We start from the raw sequence: 16,040 nt of genomic DNA, 5'->3' as shown, positions 1-16,040 counted from the left end.
CTGCTCTAAGCTAGATACGGTCTGGCATCGTCCATGCAGGCAGAACATTTCAGAACCACTTCCATGGCTGCATAATCACCAAAGCTATTATGGTTTTAAAAGACATTTTCTCAAATAGTCTTCCTGTGTCACTCCTTTGTATATTTTTGCTTTCCTTGAAAAACTGAAGAGGAATCTGAAGACCCACAATAAAAATATATATTAAAGCACTGTCATGCATGACCAAAGCTTTACAAAAAAAGAAGTGGGAGCATGGCAGCACATTTGCCACAACAGCTGAGTCTAGCTGAGAGGGGTGGGATAGACCTGCTGCTGGTGCAGGATGATGTATCCATTGTATTCTGCAGGAGTCACTACCAGTCTAGGAGACATGCCATTAAATGTCTGTTGCTTTATCCTGGGAGATGTCTGAAGAAGTGGCCTGCTCAGTGAACAAGTTTATATGTTAATGACTTTCTGCAGTCCAAGTGTGGTTGTCCCAGTTTCATACAACTGCTTGAATTTTTAAAAGAAAAGTGTGTCTTGCTCGTTATCACCTGCCTGGAGTTAACAGATATACCTGAGTCGCTGAACTCAGAGGCTGCACTCGGGAAATGCAGATGGCTTTCCGCTCCGCTGATGTGAATGAGGGCGATCCCTGCTGTGGGGTGCAGATACAGGCTAGCACCAAAGAAACTTCTTTCCAAACTGCAAGCAGGTCAGCCTTGCCTGCACGGCATTTCACCCAAACCTCATTAGACTAGTAGCACTGGTGTTATCTCATCTTGCAGAAAGAGAATGTGAGACTCTTGCTTGCCCATGCTCAGCCAACAGGTTGTCAAGAGCTACAGCTGGAAGCTTCCCGAGTGCCAAGCCAGTGTGCCATTAGCACATGGTTGTGTTTCTAGGTGTTAACAAGTGCCCTCAAGATTTTGAGGTCATGTTTTATCATTTGGCTGCAGACAGAGTATCATTGCTGTAAGAGCCAAGTCGTTTCCACCTTGTTGACTCTGATGCAAGCAGACAGCTTCCTGGCACGTCCACTTTAGCAATCAGCCCAACCTGAGGGCAAAGAGAGGTGCGTATCCTGCAAACATCTGCAACTCTCCCCTCCAGCTGCTCATCACCTTGCTTTTCCTGGCAGCACCATCCCGTTCCAGTCTGCTGGTGGGGTTGGCCAGGTAACTCTTGGCAAATGTGGGAGGTGGTATATATGACATTTCTTACGCTGTTACAGTAAGTTTATTTTAAAGTCTTAGCAGCAGAACACTTGCTGGTTTGGAAAGGCGGAGGTTTTAAAATAAATGGAGGTTGTTGTCCTTCACTGACTTGCACTCCTCTCTCATGGGCATGCTTCTGAGCCATTTTGTTGTCTTGTGTCTAATACAAAAAGACATTTCTTGCCTCAAAGATGTTTTAATCTTCTTGGAGGTGGAACTGTCCTTGGGGAAAGGATGTCATGTGCATGTGCAGGACCTCTTACAGCAGTGTTCTGCCCACTGACCAGGATGTCAAAAGAGGGCTGTTGTACACACGATAATTAATAATATTCTGGGAGGTTTGCAACAGAAACAATTTTCTCTGTAATTGAAATTTGTAGTTTACCGACTTCAGTTTGTCAAATTTTTGGATCCACAGGGAGCCTCCTTTGTTGTAAGGAGGATCCACAGCACCCTATTTTATGAGAGCAAACACTGGGCATTGTGGGTAGTGGACATTGGAGTCCTATTCTTTAATCAAAAGTCAGCAGCAATTTGACAAGCATCACTTCTGGTCATGAATGATCTCCCTCCCTGGTAGCATGGCAAAAGAGCATGTTCTCCAGAGGAGACCTTGGTGGCTGCTCTGCGAGTTACAGGCTGGTATTTAATTATTAGCAGAGAGTATGTGGCAAGGCGGAGCTGGGAGGTAGCACCACTGAGGAGGTGATTGATGGCCGCCTGGCTCGCGAGACTGAAGCAGCAATACGTCTCTGTCTGAAGGGCTGACCACAGTGGCAGGGATTTATTGATGTGCTTCAAGAGTAGAAGATCCTGGGGTCAGTTCCAGTCTTTATAGGACAGTACCCAATTAAGAGGAAGGGATTTTAATTTGAAGATGCTTTCTGCCTGTTAAAATTATTTGGGCCCAGAGTTTCTTATTCATATATTTCAGCAGGGTAGGCAACAGTAGCCAAGACCAAGAGCCTACTGTGCCCATGGGCAGGATGCATAGCTGCTGGGAAAAGCAATGGACCCCACCCACAGGTACCCCTCCAGCTGCTGTCAGAGCCCCAGCTAGCAGGGTAAGAGGACAGCAGGACCATAATGACCTGTGAGCTGGACCTTGGTGATGCATCCTCCTGGCAAGGGATGACCTTACAGACCTGCAGTGTTCATTGCCCTTCCAGACAGTTTACCAAGAAAAATGAGAACTTCCCATCAGAGAGAGATTTTAAGACTTGGAAACAAAACACTCATTTCATCTGCTAAGAAGTTTGTTTGGCCTGTATTATGGGAGAATTGTTACAGTCCTATCTTTTTGTTAAATTATGAGATATGTTTAACATAGATGAGATCTGTGTTACATATCTATTTCTTGTTTGAGTTGGTAGGATATTTGTTATAACCCTTAACCTCTATAAAAACATACTGATTCCCTTGCCATAGGACAAAGCCAATAGTTAAATAAGCCATCCTACCTGTGTAATTGCTGCAGAATTATTCAACATTTACAAGCTCTTTTTCATACAAGCTTGTGCTTTTGTATCATATTAATACAGCAAATGCATCTTAAATGTACCATGGGAAAAATACGTAGCCAAAAATCAGGTTCAGAGCTGGTGGGAAAATGCAATTTAAAAAAACCCACCAAAACAGAGTAACCAAAGGTACCTTAGGGTAGATAAATGTTTCTTATCAGTATGTAGTGAATGCCAGAGATTACTCTTCTTTTTAAGAATAAATAAATAAATAGAACAAGAGGGAAATGAGGGAAAAAATAAAGGTGTTTTAACTGTAGCAATTAATCAGAATCTTTCAGATGTTATCCTATACCAGAGACACGTTACACCGTGCTAATTATTTGGTGAATGGAAGCATAAGGCAAGCAAAGGAGAGAAAGGAATAAAAATATATGGAGTCTAAATGGAATGCAGTGGTCCATTGCCTAAAGCAGTACAGCCATTTCAGATATAAAGAGCAAGCTGAAGTTACTGCAGTGCTGGCTTATCCGTATATTAGCACTTCTGGGATTGAGCGGCAGTGAATGAAAACAGAAGTGGGTGCAGGACTGCAGAAGCACCCTAACCGCAGAATTAAATTACTGAAACCTCTACGTAATGAATTTTGCAAGACAAACCACTTTGTACTGTCAAAGGGTCAATTCCAAAAAAAAAGAATAAAATTACACATTGTAAAAAGTAACTTATTCTGTCATGTTGTTAAGAACTGTTATAGTTAAGCAGAAAAGTTATTGAATGTGCTTGTCTTCAATAAGATCTTAAAATTAAAAATACAGTAGTATTTGAACTTGTGTTAGAAATCTGTGACTTTGATGGACTCCAAGAATAAGGAGTTGTAAAGAGTACATTTGGTTATACCTTAGGGCAAATATAACTATTAGGTCAAGTAATCTATGCCTGTAGGGTAAATTCAGACTTGTACCTTGCAGCAGTCCTTGGACTTTTTGTCTTCGTGAACAGTAAGGCACTCCAGGGAGTTCCTTGAGTTCCTCACCTTCAGTTTGACACACATTATTTTGGGGTGAGCCCTAGTTTTGTCCTAGTTCTTCTGGGTTGGGCGTCTCGCAGGTCCTTGTCTATGTGGTCCCTGAAGCATTACCCCAGATTTTGTCAGGTAACTACTTTTCGGTGTCCAACCTGAAAAGTTTGACAAGTTTTTCAGAGAGGTGAACTGTGAGCCCCTGAATTTGCAGTTTCTGATCTCAGCACTTACAGGTATCAGAAATGTGAGAACTCAGCAGCTTATTAACCACAGCTTTCTTTCCCCCAGTCCAATGAGTCTGTATTTGTTTAGCATCACCCTTCTTCACTCTCTGATCTTCAAGCCAGGGCTAGTTGCACAGTAAGGAGCTGTACTCCAGAGCATGGGGACAGCATTACCCCACAGGGTTACCTGATCCTCTGTCCTAAAATGTGCAGTTCAAGTAGCTGCCACTGGTAAGCACTAAGCCTTGCCCTGTTTCTTGCTACCCCCTTTCTATTTGACTGACAGCAGGGTGAACTTGAGGACCAAAGTGAAGGTAGAGGTTGTAGTGTAGTGGAGCCATATCTCAGCTCTCTCCTGGCATCAGGCTGGGCAAGACCACTGGTGTGACAGCAGAAGCTGATGATGCTGTGACCAGATTTTTTCCGGGAACTCAAATTAACAAGCCAGCAGCTTGGCTGGGTACATGTCTACGCTGAGTTTGGCATGGCCGCTGCAGCTCATTTCTCAGGCTGGAGATGCCTTCTGAGTAAGCAGAGCTGTGCAGCTTTACTAAATCCAGCCAGCGTGGGAGGGCAGGACAATGGATGCGGTTATTGTCCCAAACTTCTCCACAACTGAATCTCACCTCAACTTCGTCTCAGTTGCAGCGGTGTTGTTGAGTACAAAGGAAAGGCTGGGCTCTTGCCACACACTGTATCCACAGGAGCATTTGTAACACAAGGTAAGGTGAGGTCTGCACCCATTTCTTAATTTTCTTTAAATGGCCAGAATCAGAAGACAGTGACTTCAGATGGGAATTAAGCACTCTTTATTCCTAGGTTAGGACCTGGTGATGCCCATGACAGCATCACCTTTGCAGAGGACAGAGGGGATATGTACCTGATCTGTGAGTCGAATGTGGAGTGGAGCTGCCTGCCTCCCTCAGTGTATCCTTAGGGAAGAGGGAGAGGATGACTGCTAAAGCAGTAGGATCCCCTCAACATGTATGCCTCTTGACCACAGAGCAGGAGAAGTTCCTTCAAAACCTCTCATGCCTGCATAGCCATGGCAGGAGATGACATTCACCAGCCCAAACGTGCTGTGAGGAGCCTTTAGGGTTTTGTCCTGGTCCATGTGTATCAGCTGATACTTTTGGCACATGTGCGAAACAATTTCCTCTTGGCCCCACTAGAGCAAAAGCAGGAATTTATTTCAGAGCCAGGGAAGTCATCTTTCACTGGGCTTTGGGTTAGGCTTGTAGGCATAAATGTAAAACATACTTAATATAGGAATCCTTTCATGGAAGTAGATGATTATTTCTTTCGATTATTCAGGAAATTATTCTTGTGCTGAAAATAATCCAAGTGTCAGTTTACCTGTAAAGCTCTCATGGTTTAGTGGTAACAAAACTCAGTGGCTTACATGCTGGGCCGTATAGCACCAATCTTGACAGCCATGATGCATTTGGGCAAGGAGGTGTTTGATTGATGCTGTCAGGAAATTGTCCCTTGGACTGACATCTAGTATATCCCATGGGCCCTTCCGGTTGCTCAGGTCTTTGGGGAGATTATCAAGAACAAAAGCTGAGTGTTGTCAATACACTGATGTTTTCAGATTTATTTTGCATGCCTTAGGGACCCTAGGGCTTGTGAGGTGCTGGGAGAATATCATTAGTGCACACATCAAAGGTATTTTATCCTGTTAGGGAGCTTGAACCATTCTGGGCAGGGTAAAGAGAGAATTTGCTTCTTGCCTGACTCTGCAGTTGAGGGACCAGGCTCAGAGACTGCATTCCAGGTACAAAATCTTGGTGTGCTGTTTATCATACTTAATCCTGGAACACCATATACCAACTGTATGAACCAGGTACATTGCTCCCTTATTTGTCACATAGTGATTAGATGATGGCAACGATAATCTCATGACACTGAGGAGTGATGACCAGGAGTCCTCCTGTTCCCAGATTATTCTGCTGTGTGGCCTGTGGCCAAGTTTCAGTTGCCAGCAAAAGGCAAATTCCCTTCTGTTGGACTTGCTGGTGAAAAAGCTCTGGATACACCCGGCCCAGGGGCAGTAGGTGCTGCCATGGGAAGGATGCCTATGCTTGCCAACCCCTCCCTGGCCCATTGGCTCTGCTGTTGCACCTGAAACTGGGCATCCCAAACAGAACAAAGTGCACTGAGCCTTTGAAATCCAGCTCGCTTCTTCTCTTGGACTTTACTAGTAAAGCTACAGATTATTTTTTTTTTCCCTTGAGGTGTTTTTAAATTGCTCTTGTTCTCACTTTATTGTTTATTATTCCTTTTTGTTTGTTCTTTCGTGAGTTTGTTGAGTTTGGAGGGGGCAGGTTGTAATTACAGATAAGTTTTTGTGTTTGTTTCCTAGTACTCCAGGGATGGGTGTTATATATGTAAAGTCAGTGTTATCATTAAAATTAATATTAAAAAGAAGAGTTGTAAGATTGATAATACTAATAGAGCAATGAAGTCCGAGTTTTTTGCTAAGTATGCATTTCTTGCTCTGTGGGCAAGTGATCCTTCCCTGAGGAAGACCATGAACCTAAACGGCAGGATGCCTCTCCAGGAACAAAACCACCCCTAGTTTGTGCATTGTGTCTTCAAGTCAGCAGATTTATGGTTTTGTGATAGGTGCAGGAGTTCAGATCTGTGAGATTTGTCTCATGTAGGGGAAAAAGCCCTCAGAGAGCTTTCCCTGTGCCAGGATTTGTCTTGGGACAGATGAATCTGTGCTGTTAGCCTCCTCTGGATGGGATGGATACATCTGGCCAAAACTTGCCTGGTTTCTTTCTCCTTGCATCTGCCCACATTAGCTGCCTTGCCCCATTTGCCCAGTCCAAGAGCCCCTTCAGCCTGGCAGGGCGATCTGATCAGGTGAGCTGTTGGGGTTGTTCAGGCAGATGTTCTCCTGCCATTTCCCAGCAGCCTCAGACGAAAGAAAGAATGATTTGCAAGGTGCAAGGTTTACATTAACATTTTTCTGTACTGAGTTAAGAGGGATGGATGAGCTGTAATGACACTGAGATACAGCAATTCACGGCTGCCAGGAAAAAGACATGTGCTTCATCTTCTCAGTTTTCTGGGTGCTGCTGGAGGAGCTGGCTAGAATAGGCATTTCTGTCATGATCTACTGTAAGCACACAATTTGTGTCTTGCCTCTTTGTTGGACTTGCAAGCCCTAGTTCCTTAGATATTAGAAACACTCAGAAAGAGCTGCAGAAGTGCTTGGGAAAGGAGCCCTCATCTCTCTACCTCCAAGTCTCCCTGGAGAGAAATCTTCCAACATGGAAGAGATGGAGTGGAAGGTTGCTCCCCATCTTTTATTACCATTTGATGCCTATCATTCATGCTGATAAAGCCAAAGAGCTGAAAGGTTTGAGTTTTTTCCCACAGGTGCTGACATAGCAGAGTGTATATCAGGAAAGGCCTGACATTTGATGTGGCTTTATCATTGGCAAACAGGCAAAGAAAATGGATAAATTAATCACTTTTTCCCTCCATCTGTCATAAGCTTTTATCCTACAGGGAGGAAAATGTTTCCAGTTTGTCCTGGCTTTTTGAAGTCTGATGCTATTGTATTTGCCAGCCTACATAATGCCCAAGTCATCAAAAAGTGGAGGAGGATGTGAATACTACTTATAACACAGCCTAGTGGACCACAAAGCTGGTTTTAAATCCTCTCTGGTCTTCTCGAAAAGCCCTCAGAGACTTCCAGCCAATCTTTCCCTGAGCTCATTGACTCTAACCACTTAGCCTTGAGCAGCTGTCTCATGAATCACCATGTATTTCTCATTGCTTATTTCATTTTGCTAAGTAATGATATCTCTAATTTCACTGCATCTGGTGAGTTACAGGTGAGTTTCACAGCCTGAATAAGGGACAAGGTGGTGGGATACCCTCAATGTTCAGGGTCCCAGCAACCCCCTCCTCTTTCTGTGAGGGAGATGCAAAAGTAAGCTCCAGAGAAATCCAGTGGTGTTTTATCAGCAGAGCCAAAGCACACCAAGCTACCCCTCATAAAACCGTGTTCCTGGGCTGCCTGACTTTGCCACTGCAATGGCCATGTTTGCATGGCTTTGGGCAAAATCATGTTACAGTTTCATCACAAGGTATCACTCACTTTCCGGGCTGTATTAAAAGCATGGTTCTATTGCAATTTAAAAGCAAATTCATGTTAAAAGGTCTGTCTATTTTTCTGAGTAGTGTTCTAGGGATCAGTCTGACATCCCAGGAGTTTCAAAATATAGCTCCAGGGTTTGAAAAATAAAAAATCAAACTTTCTTTTTCCTCCCTAGGGAAAAAAAAAAAAAACAAACCAAACCAAAAACAAACCCAAACACAACATTTAAGCAATCTCTTCCTGCCCAAAGCCTCCAAGCTCATATGTCTCTGTGAATATTTAGAGAGGTTTTTTTTTTTTTTTTTTCGCTGTTGGTAAATATTTGTAATGGACTTGTGATTGTAATCTCCCCAGTGTCATTAGCATGACACATTTTTACAGTCGAATCATAGTGTTCGATGGTTCTTTGTATTACGTGTCTGCTCCTTTGCTGTGTTTGTGAAAGATGGAGCTGCACAAAGACTGGCTGTGACATCCTGGTGTTTTCAACAACAGCATCATTGTTTCTAGGATATTCTGAAGTCTGAGTCTGTTCAGGGCACCTGCAGCTTGCCAGACGCTTTGGAGTCTGTGTTTCAGGTTGCAGCTTTCTTGATACAGGATTCAAGTCTAGGTCCATTTAGTCTTTGTGCTGCTGCTCCCTTGCACCCCCCAGCTTGTTGAGTGGATACAAATATTTGGGAAAAAGTATCAGACAACCTCACTAGGTGTCCAGGATGTGTGTTAGACATCATGTAACTGATGATTTTTTTTGTTTGTTTTATCTCCAGCACAGTGATGCAGTCCATGACCTGCTCCTGGACTTTATCACGTGGGTTGGCATCCTGCTCTCCCTGGTCTGCCTCCTGATCTGCATCTTCACTTTCTGCTTCTTCCGTGGGCTGCAGAGTGACCGCAACACGATTCACAAGAACTTGTGTATCAGCCTTTTTGTGGCAGAACTCCTTTTCCTCATTGGCATCAACCGGACTGACCAGCCGGTAAGAGGCAAAACACTTTCTGTTCCCACCTCAGGCTCTTGTCTCAGTGCTTAGGGGTTGTTTGACCATGCAGTGAGATATATTCCATGCTGCTTCAATTCCGTGCATGAGTCGTCTCTGACTTTAACTGGGGGACAAATGCTGATGCCTGCTGTGATTTCAGAGGCTGCATGTGAGTAGTTTGGAAATAATGAGTGTGTGTATGTTTAATAAGAGGGTTGTAAAAATACCCTTACACTATGTACATCTTTATATCTTTATTTACCAGACTGTAGGCATACCTACTGTTGTATCTTTGAATATAAATTAAATAAGCAGAGATGTGTCTAATTTGAAATAGTTATGCACATTTTCCAAGTAAAAAAAAAAAAAAAAAATTCTTCTTTTGGAGAAGGGAAGATAAGAACTCTCATTCTTATTAAACCTCCCAGTAAGAGTAATCCTGACCTTTGCATTAATTCAGCACGGTACAAACACCTTCTCTTGCTATTTTCAATCCACATGCAGATTGCCTGTGCCGTCTTTGCTGCCCTCCTGCACTTCTTCTTCCTGGCAGCTTTCACCTGGATGTTCCTGGAGGGGGTGCAGCTCTACATCATGCTGGTGGAGGTTTTTGAGAGTGAACACTCCCGGAGGAAGTACTTCTATTTGGTCGGCTATGGCATGCCTGCACTGATAGTGGCTGTATCAGCAGCGGTGGACTACCGGAGCTATGGCACAGACAAAGTGTGAGTGGGGCTTGGCAGTGCTTGGGCCAGGTCAGGAGGGGTGGGAGTGGGCATGGCAAAGGGAAGTGAAGAGCCCAGAAGCTCACCTGTGACTTCAACCCAGTCTGTGATGATACAGGACGAATTCCCCACTATGAAATGATTTGTAAAGGGTTTTTCATTTTTCTTGCGGCAGTCATTCAAGGAAGAGTTTATCACATCATTGCATAACATCAGCAGAGGTGGCTGTCCCATGTCTCAGCTTGGTACTGTACCAACAAGGTCATCCTTCTTCTCTAACCAAAGAGTATTTCTCATTTGGATGATGAAATACTGTTTTCTTCTTCCTCTTTTTTAAGTATTCTATCAAATTAACAGAGCCTGCAAGCAAAATAGGTGGTGACTGTGGAGTGCATTAGACTCATTGCAAATTGAAACAGCTACATCATTTATCATTATGAATATTCTTAAATGTTTTCAACATTGCTGAAGCTGGTATCAAAGCATAATTTAGATGATCATGCAACACCGTCTAATGGAAAACAAAGGGAAAACCAAGCCTTTAATTTTCCTTGCCAGCTTTGTTACAATAGCACTAACAGTGTGTTTTTATTGACTTTTCTTTTTTTGCTTTCCCTTGTCAGTCTGCCGTTCCCCTGTCATTCTAACTGAGTTAAGGGTTCTATCTGAAGGCATACATAGCAATGAGCCAGTGGCGTTTTTCAAGCTCTTTGTTAGCATAGGTCAGGTCAGGCCGTGGCAGCAGTTGATATTCTGTTAAATTCAACTGCAGAATTTTTGCCTGAAACCTTATTGGTATATATGAACCTTACTTCTTGTGGAAGCAAGTCTGTAGAGCAGTGGAGCTGCTCATGATCCATTACTGTGCCAGCAGGAAGGGTTGGAGCCTAGCTAGATATCTGTGTCGTGTTCCTCCCATGAGTAGGAGAACAGCAACCTGAACTTGTATAAATGTCATACTTTGTAGAACGGAAGCGGCCCACACAAATAAAGGTAGGAAGGAGTTGTTTTCAAGGATCTCTACCAATTTATCCAAAGCAGTTTGTCTGACTTTGCCAAGCCTAGAGAACAAAGAAGGAGTAATGAAACAGCTGATGACAGTTTCTGGAGAAGACTGTTCCCATCAGCTGGCACCTGCTCTCTGCCCCAACCAACTCTTTTGTTCACACCCCCTCTTAGGCAGCATATGAGCACCCATTGAATCCAGTATTGAAACATTCTACCTTGTCAGACAAATTTGTTCTTCCAGCAGTGTTTCTACAGAGGACCTGTCTCCTCACAGTAACTTACATGGGGCATGTGGAGCCTCAAACATGTTACAGCTGAAGGGCCACGAGTCTGGCTCCCAGGAAAGCTATCTGGATACTCCCATGCATCTGCCGTCACTGGAGCTGTGTCCCCACCCAGCTTGCAGCCTGTGGTTTTAGTGGCTGTCTTGTGTGCTGTTCAGCCTGTGACTTCTGCAGTGTTACCATCACAGGGCTTGTAGCATCAGAGCAATCCTTTTGACTTCTCAATGTTTTGGGCTGCTGTGGTGGGTTAACCCTGGCTGAGCCTACTAAGAAAACCTAGCGTTGCAACTGATTTGAGATGAAGGAAAGCACCAACTGTATTCTCATACAGTGCCCTACAACTGTTGGGTGTTGAAAAAGTCTTACGTGGTTCCCTCATAGCATAAGGACATCCCCAAGACATCATCTGCCCTCATCTTTATGAAGTCCCTCGTGATACTCTGCAGGGACAATCTGAGCACCAGTGTAGGTTGTGGGAAATAGCAGGAGGCAACAGGCTGCCTGCAGAAAGTGGGAACACACAGCATCTAACCACACCTCCCATAAAGCACCATGGCAGCCTTGCATTGCTGAGGCATTTCCACTCCTGTGAAATGGATATAAGGGCCTTTCTGAAGCACAGCTAAATACTGCCTTTTCCCAACCAGCCTTGGGTGCCCAAGTGTTTCTAAGGCATGGGAGGTACAGCAGAAAGTTTGGCTGAAATTCACAGGAGACAAACAACAGAACTTTGCTATCTTTGTGTTGAGGAGGCAGCAGTCCTGTGTCTGTGCCAGTAAAATCTCTCTCCCTTCCCACAGCATAAAGCAGTATTTTTAATGGTTAAACGTGCATATATAATATTTTTCAAATAAATATTTACAGAGATTTGCAGAGCCTAAAATATTTATTTATAATCGCTAACTGCACGGTGCACAATTTTATCACGTTCTCATAGTGGAAAATAAAAAACATACAATGTGTTTTGTATAACTATCATGCTCCATCTGGTTGATGGATGATGATGTATTTTTCTGTATAATGTTATTAGAAAGGTAGAACTGATTAGAATTTGTAGTGAACTATATGCCAGGCATATATAATTTGATTGCAAGAAGTTGCTTGGTTTTGCCAGGTTTTGTAAAACATCCTCTGGAATATATTACTTGCCTCCCTCCATTATTTATTGCATTTGTTTAAGCAAGACTTATGGAGCTGTTAGAGTTATTTGTTTTTTGTCTGGCATTTGGTGCCACCGTTCATACATCTCAGAGTGATTTGCTTAGACACCCAGTGTAGATTTTCTTGATTTCATTTTCCTTTCTAAATCCAACCCTCCTGTAACACGGGCCCAGATTACATAACCAGGAGCAGACAGTTGTTCCTCTCTCTGTTCCTTTGCTCATTGCTGGGTGCTTGGGATTTTTGGAAGTATACCATGTCCTAATATTCCTATTGGCATTCTGGAGTAACTGCACAGTAAAGATATACTCTTACACTTAATTATTCCAAGGATTATAATTGATCCTTTACTTTGGGGTTTGTTTTTGTTTGGTTGGTTTGTTGTTTGTTTGTTGTTGTTTTGGGTTTTTTTTGTTTGTTTTGTTTGTTTTTGTGGGGTATTTTTGGTGTGGCGTGGTGGTTTTTTTGGGGTTTTTTTGTTTTTTTTTTTTTGTCTAAGAGAAGTTCAAACCACACCTATTAAGAGATTAATCTGCTTTTATAACAAAACAGCAGTGTAGCAATTCCATTAAAAGATCAACCCCTTTGAGCCAGCAGGGACTTTTTATGTGAGCAAGTTGAGCTGTGTTTGGCCCTTTCCTCCACATAAATAAGAAACGTTGCATCTTACCTTGTTGTGATTGTAATTTCTAAAGTAAAAGGGAAAAACAGGAGACCTCATTACAGACACCGTGGACCTACAACATTGCTGAAGCAATTCTGGCAATGCTCCCATGAATTCCAAGTGACTATTGCCTACAGGCCAGGTCTTCAGTTGCTGACTCTTAAATAGCTATGCCTCAAGTTTTGCTGCAAAAAGGAAGATACTGGGAGTGCAGTTTTTAAAAGTTACACCATTTGCCTTGTCCTGTGAGTTAAACAAATCCATCCATCTCCTGGCTGGATCTGATATTGAGCATCATGGTGGTCCATGCTGTGAAATGGAGAGGGAAATTAGCATTTGAAGTTGTTGTTAGTTTTTGAAAATAACTTGTGTCTAGAATTCAGTAAAGAGTTGGATAAGACTTTAATGGTCTCCCTTTGAAAGGACTCACTCGAGTAACAGGCTGTCCAAAATTGAAAAGAAGCTATTCCATATTCCCATGCTGTCTTGGGTTTCATATCAATGCCTCTTAAAAATCTCAGAGGAAAACAGCTAAGCTTTGAATGATTCCATATATTTTAGAAAACATACTTATAGGTATATTAATCCACTGGTGATCAAATTTATCATGACAGGAATCTCTCTATTGTTTCTCCTCCCTTCTCCCCCCATTTGGTATGCTATAAAGCAGGATATACGTGGTAAGCAATCCAGCTGTCAGAAAGCAGAATGAAAGGCCGGTGTATGTACACAGCCTCCAAGTCCATCAGCCAGCCACAGACATTTTATGCATGTTAATGTTGCTCGGAAAATAGCTTCCAACAATACAGTCTGTCTGGGGTGGCTCCACTGAACTTGTTTTATTTTCAGTGCTCCTGCTGGGTGTTTGGAGGAGGCAGCATGAGCAATGTGGATGCTGGACTGCATTAAGCAGAACCTGTATTGCACCCCTGAAAGGCACGTCTTGTGCATACATATCCCATAGCTGCACCCAGACAAGGAGGCTGTATAGCCACGTGAAACAAACCACTGAGCTCCCACGAACAGCATGATATGTTTAGGGTTCTTCAGATTTTATGGTCCAATGGCAGCTAATGATTGTTTATTGGTTATATTTAATGCACACCAGGGATAGTTTAGTATTTGATTTCTCTTCATGCAGAAAATAGAGTAAACTCTTTGTAGTCTTTATTACTTGGGAAAAGCTGTAGGTGAATATAGAGACTTGTCTCTGGGGAAAAGGAGGAAATTAAAAAGTAAAGGAAAGCAGTGCTGTGGAGGTCATTATGAGCACTGAATATGCTGATGTGACTCCTGGAAGAAGCAGTGGAGCTTTGAGCAGCATTCCCTGCACCCACAGATTTTCAGAGGATCCTCTCTGCCTTGTACTGAAGCAGCTCATTTGCATCACGGCAGCAGAGTCTAAACTTGCAATGCGACAAGTCCATGTTCACGGTGCAGCTGCTCATGGGGGGTCAGAAGTAACTCGGCAGCCCAAGATTAGCAACTTTGGGAAGTGAGTTGCCTGATTGCTTCCTTGTTTTGAGGAGCTCATTTATGCGGCTCATTGTGTGGGGGGTTTTTGTCTTTTAAGGGAAGAAAAGCTCAGTGTGGTACTTGTCTGATTAGCAATTTACAGCTTCTCAACACAATTGGCAAGATGCCTGTGTTTTGATGTTTTGGTCTTAATTTGCATTTTTAATGAGGTATGACTTAAACGGGTTCAAAGTTGTATCTCTTCCTGATGACCACAAAAAGCCCAGCTTTTTAAAGTCCCTTTGCAGATTAGAGGCAGTCCTGCAGCTTTCCATTTAATTGCCCACGGCTGAGTGTCATACACAGTCTCATAGAAAGGTGATTTGTCTATTCAAACAAATAAAAAATGACATCAGGTTGTTTAAAGCATGCAAAGAGGCAAAAAAAAAAAAAAAAAGAAAAAAGCCTCTCATTTTCAGGTGCTGTACTATTGCTTAGATGAAGCTGTCTCTCATTGGAAGAGGTACATTCTGATCCATGCCTGTCCCCTGCTTATCCTGAGGGCAGGACCTGGCTCCTTGACTGTTTCCCATCCACTCCACAGCATCCATCTCATGTTCTCCGCAACTGAAAAGACAGATTCTTTAGTGGAATGGAGTGGAAAATTTCATCCATGTGGCTGTCTGGAAAGGAAACCAGTTGCTTTGCGCTCCTTTGCTCAGCTCGGCACGGCTTTCCCCTCGTGCTGTAGTGCAGCTTTCATCAATATGCCCCATGCCCCCATCTATATGCATTCAAAAACAGCTGCATCAGATGTGACCATATGGCTGGCCAACATGCTTTCAGGAGTAACGAGGGTTTATGTCTTTCCTTCTCCCTGGGCTTTCCAAGAGCCTGTTTGCTCTTTGTGCTGAAGGAAAACCAAGTTGCTTGGCAATTAAAATACACTCTGCTCCCCACTCTTGTGCAGCAGGGGCTAGGGGATGTTTTGAATGTTAAACTGGCAAAAAAAAAAAAAAATTAAAAATGTTTTAATTTAAAAACAGACAAGCAAGCAACCCTCTGAGTCCTCTCCCATACACTAGCACTCATTATCAGTAGAAAAATTTGTGGGGTTCCGTATTCCCTGATTTATATGTAGTAGCTGAGGCATAAGCACTAGTTATGCTTTTTTCCTATGGGGTGGGGTAGATATAAAGTCTGAAGTGCTGTGTAATATCTGAACAGCTGCTATGTGGACAAGTTTTTTTCAGGGATGGTGGGGAGGACTTTTTACAGGGACTTCATTGTCCTCAAAACCCTTATTCCTCTGTCAAATCTAGTTGCAACTGGGCGACATTTCCGATGTTATTATGGGTGATATACAGATGTCATGAGCACATAAACCCTTTTCTGTAGGAAATCACATTCAAATAGGTTCTAGTCACTTGTGTTGTTCCATTATCAGCTGCATCTGAATCACCTTGAACTTTGTCAGCCACAGAGGAAACAAGATTTCCCTGCACTTGCTCTGAAAGCCTCTGTTTGCCTCTCATGTTAAGATTTTGATGCTGTCACACGAAGATTTTGGATGAACGGTTTCAGAGGCAGTTCAAGAGTGGCAGTCATGGCAGTGACGGTATTTTAATTTGTGACAAATAGTTGTACGACTATATCTATAGCAATATATCTTCAACGCTGACGAGGCTTGAAATTTATATGGTCAGAGAAGGAAGTGGGAAACTTGCTCTACATCT

At 43.0% G+C, this 16,040-nt stretch overlaps 1 protein-coding gene across 1 annotated transcript in view; it reads left to right on the top strand.

The window, feature by feature from the left end:
* Positions 1 to 16,040, top strand: part of LPHN3 (latrophilin 3) — a gene marked incomplete at its 5' end in the record, with an annotated part of 170,479 nt that overhangs the window by 106,894 nt on the left and 47,545 nt on the right. Inside the window, 2 exons of the mRNA XM_008935601.1 lie at positions 8,795 to 9,004; positions 9,512 to 9,732. Of these exons, the coding sequence (XP_008933849.1) occupies positions 8,795 to 9,004; positions 9,512 to 9,732 (431 nt within the window). The remainder of the gene's footprint in view (positions 1 to 8,794; positions 9,005 to 9,511; positions 9,733 to 16,040) is intronic.

Source organism: Merops nubicus, unplaced genomic scaffold, assembly GCF_000691845.1.
Source record: "Merops nubicus isolate BGI_N331 unplaced genomic scaffold, ASM69184v1 scaffold1502, whole genome shotgun sequence".
In the NCBI taxonomy this organism is placed as follows: domain Eukaryota; kingdom Metazoa; phylum Chordata; class Aves; order Coraciiformes; family Meropidae; genus Merops; species Merops nubicus.
The sequence above is the reverse complement of the archived record's forward strand: the minus strand, read 5'-3'. Positions and strand labels throughout refer to the sequence as shown.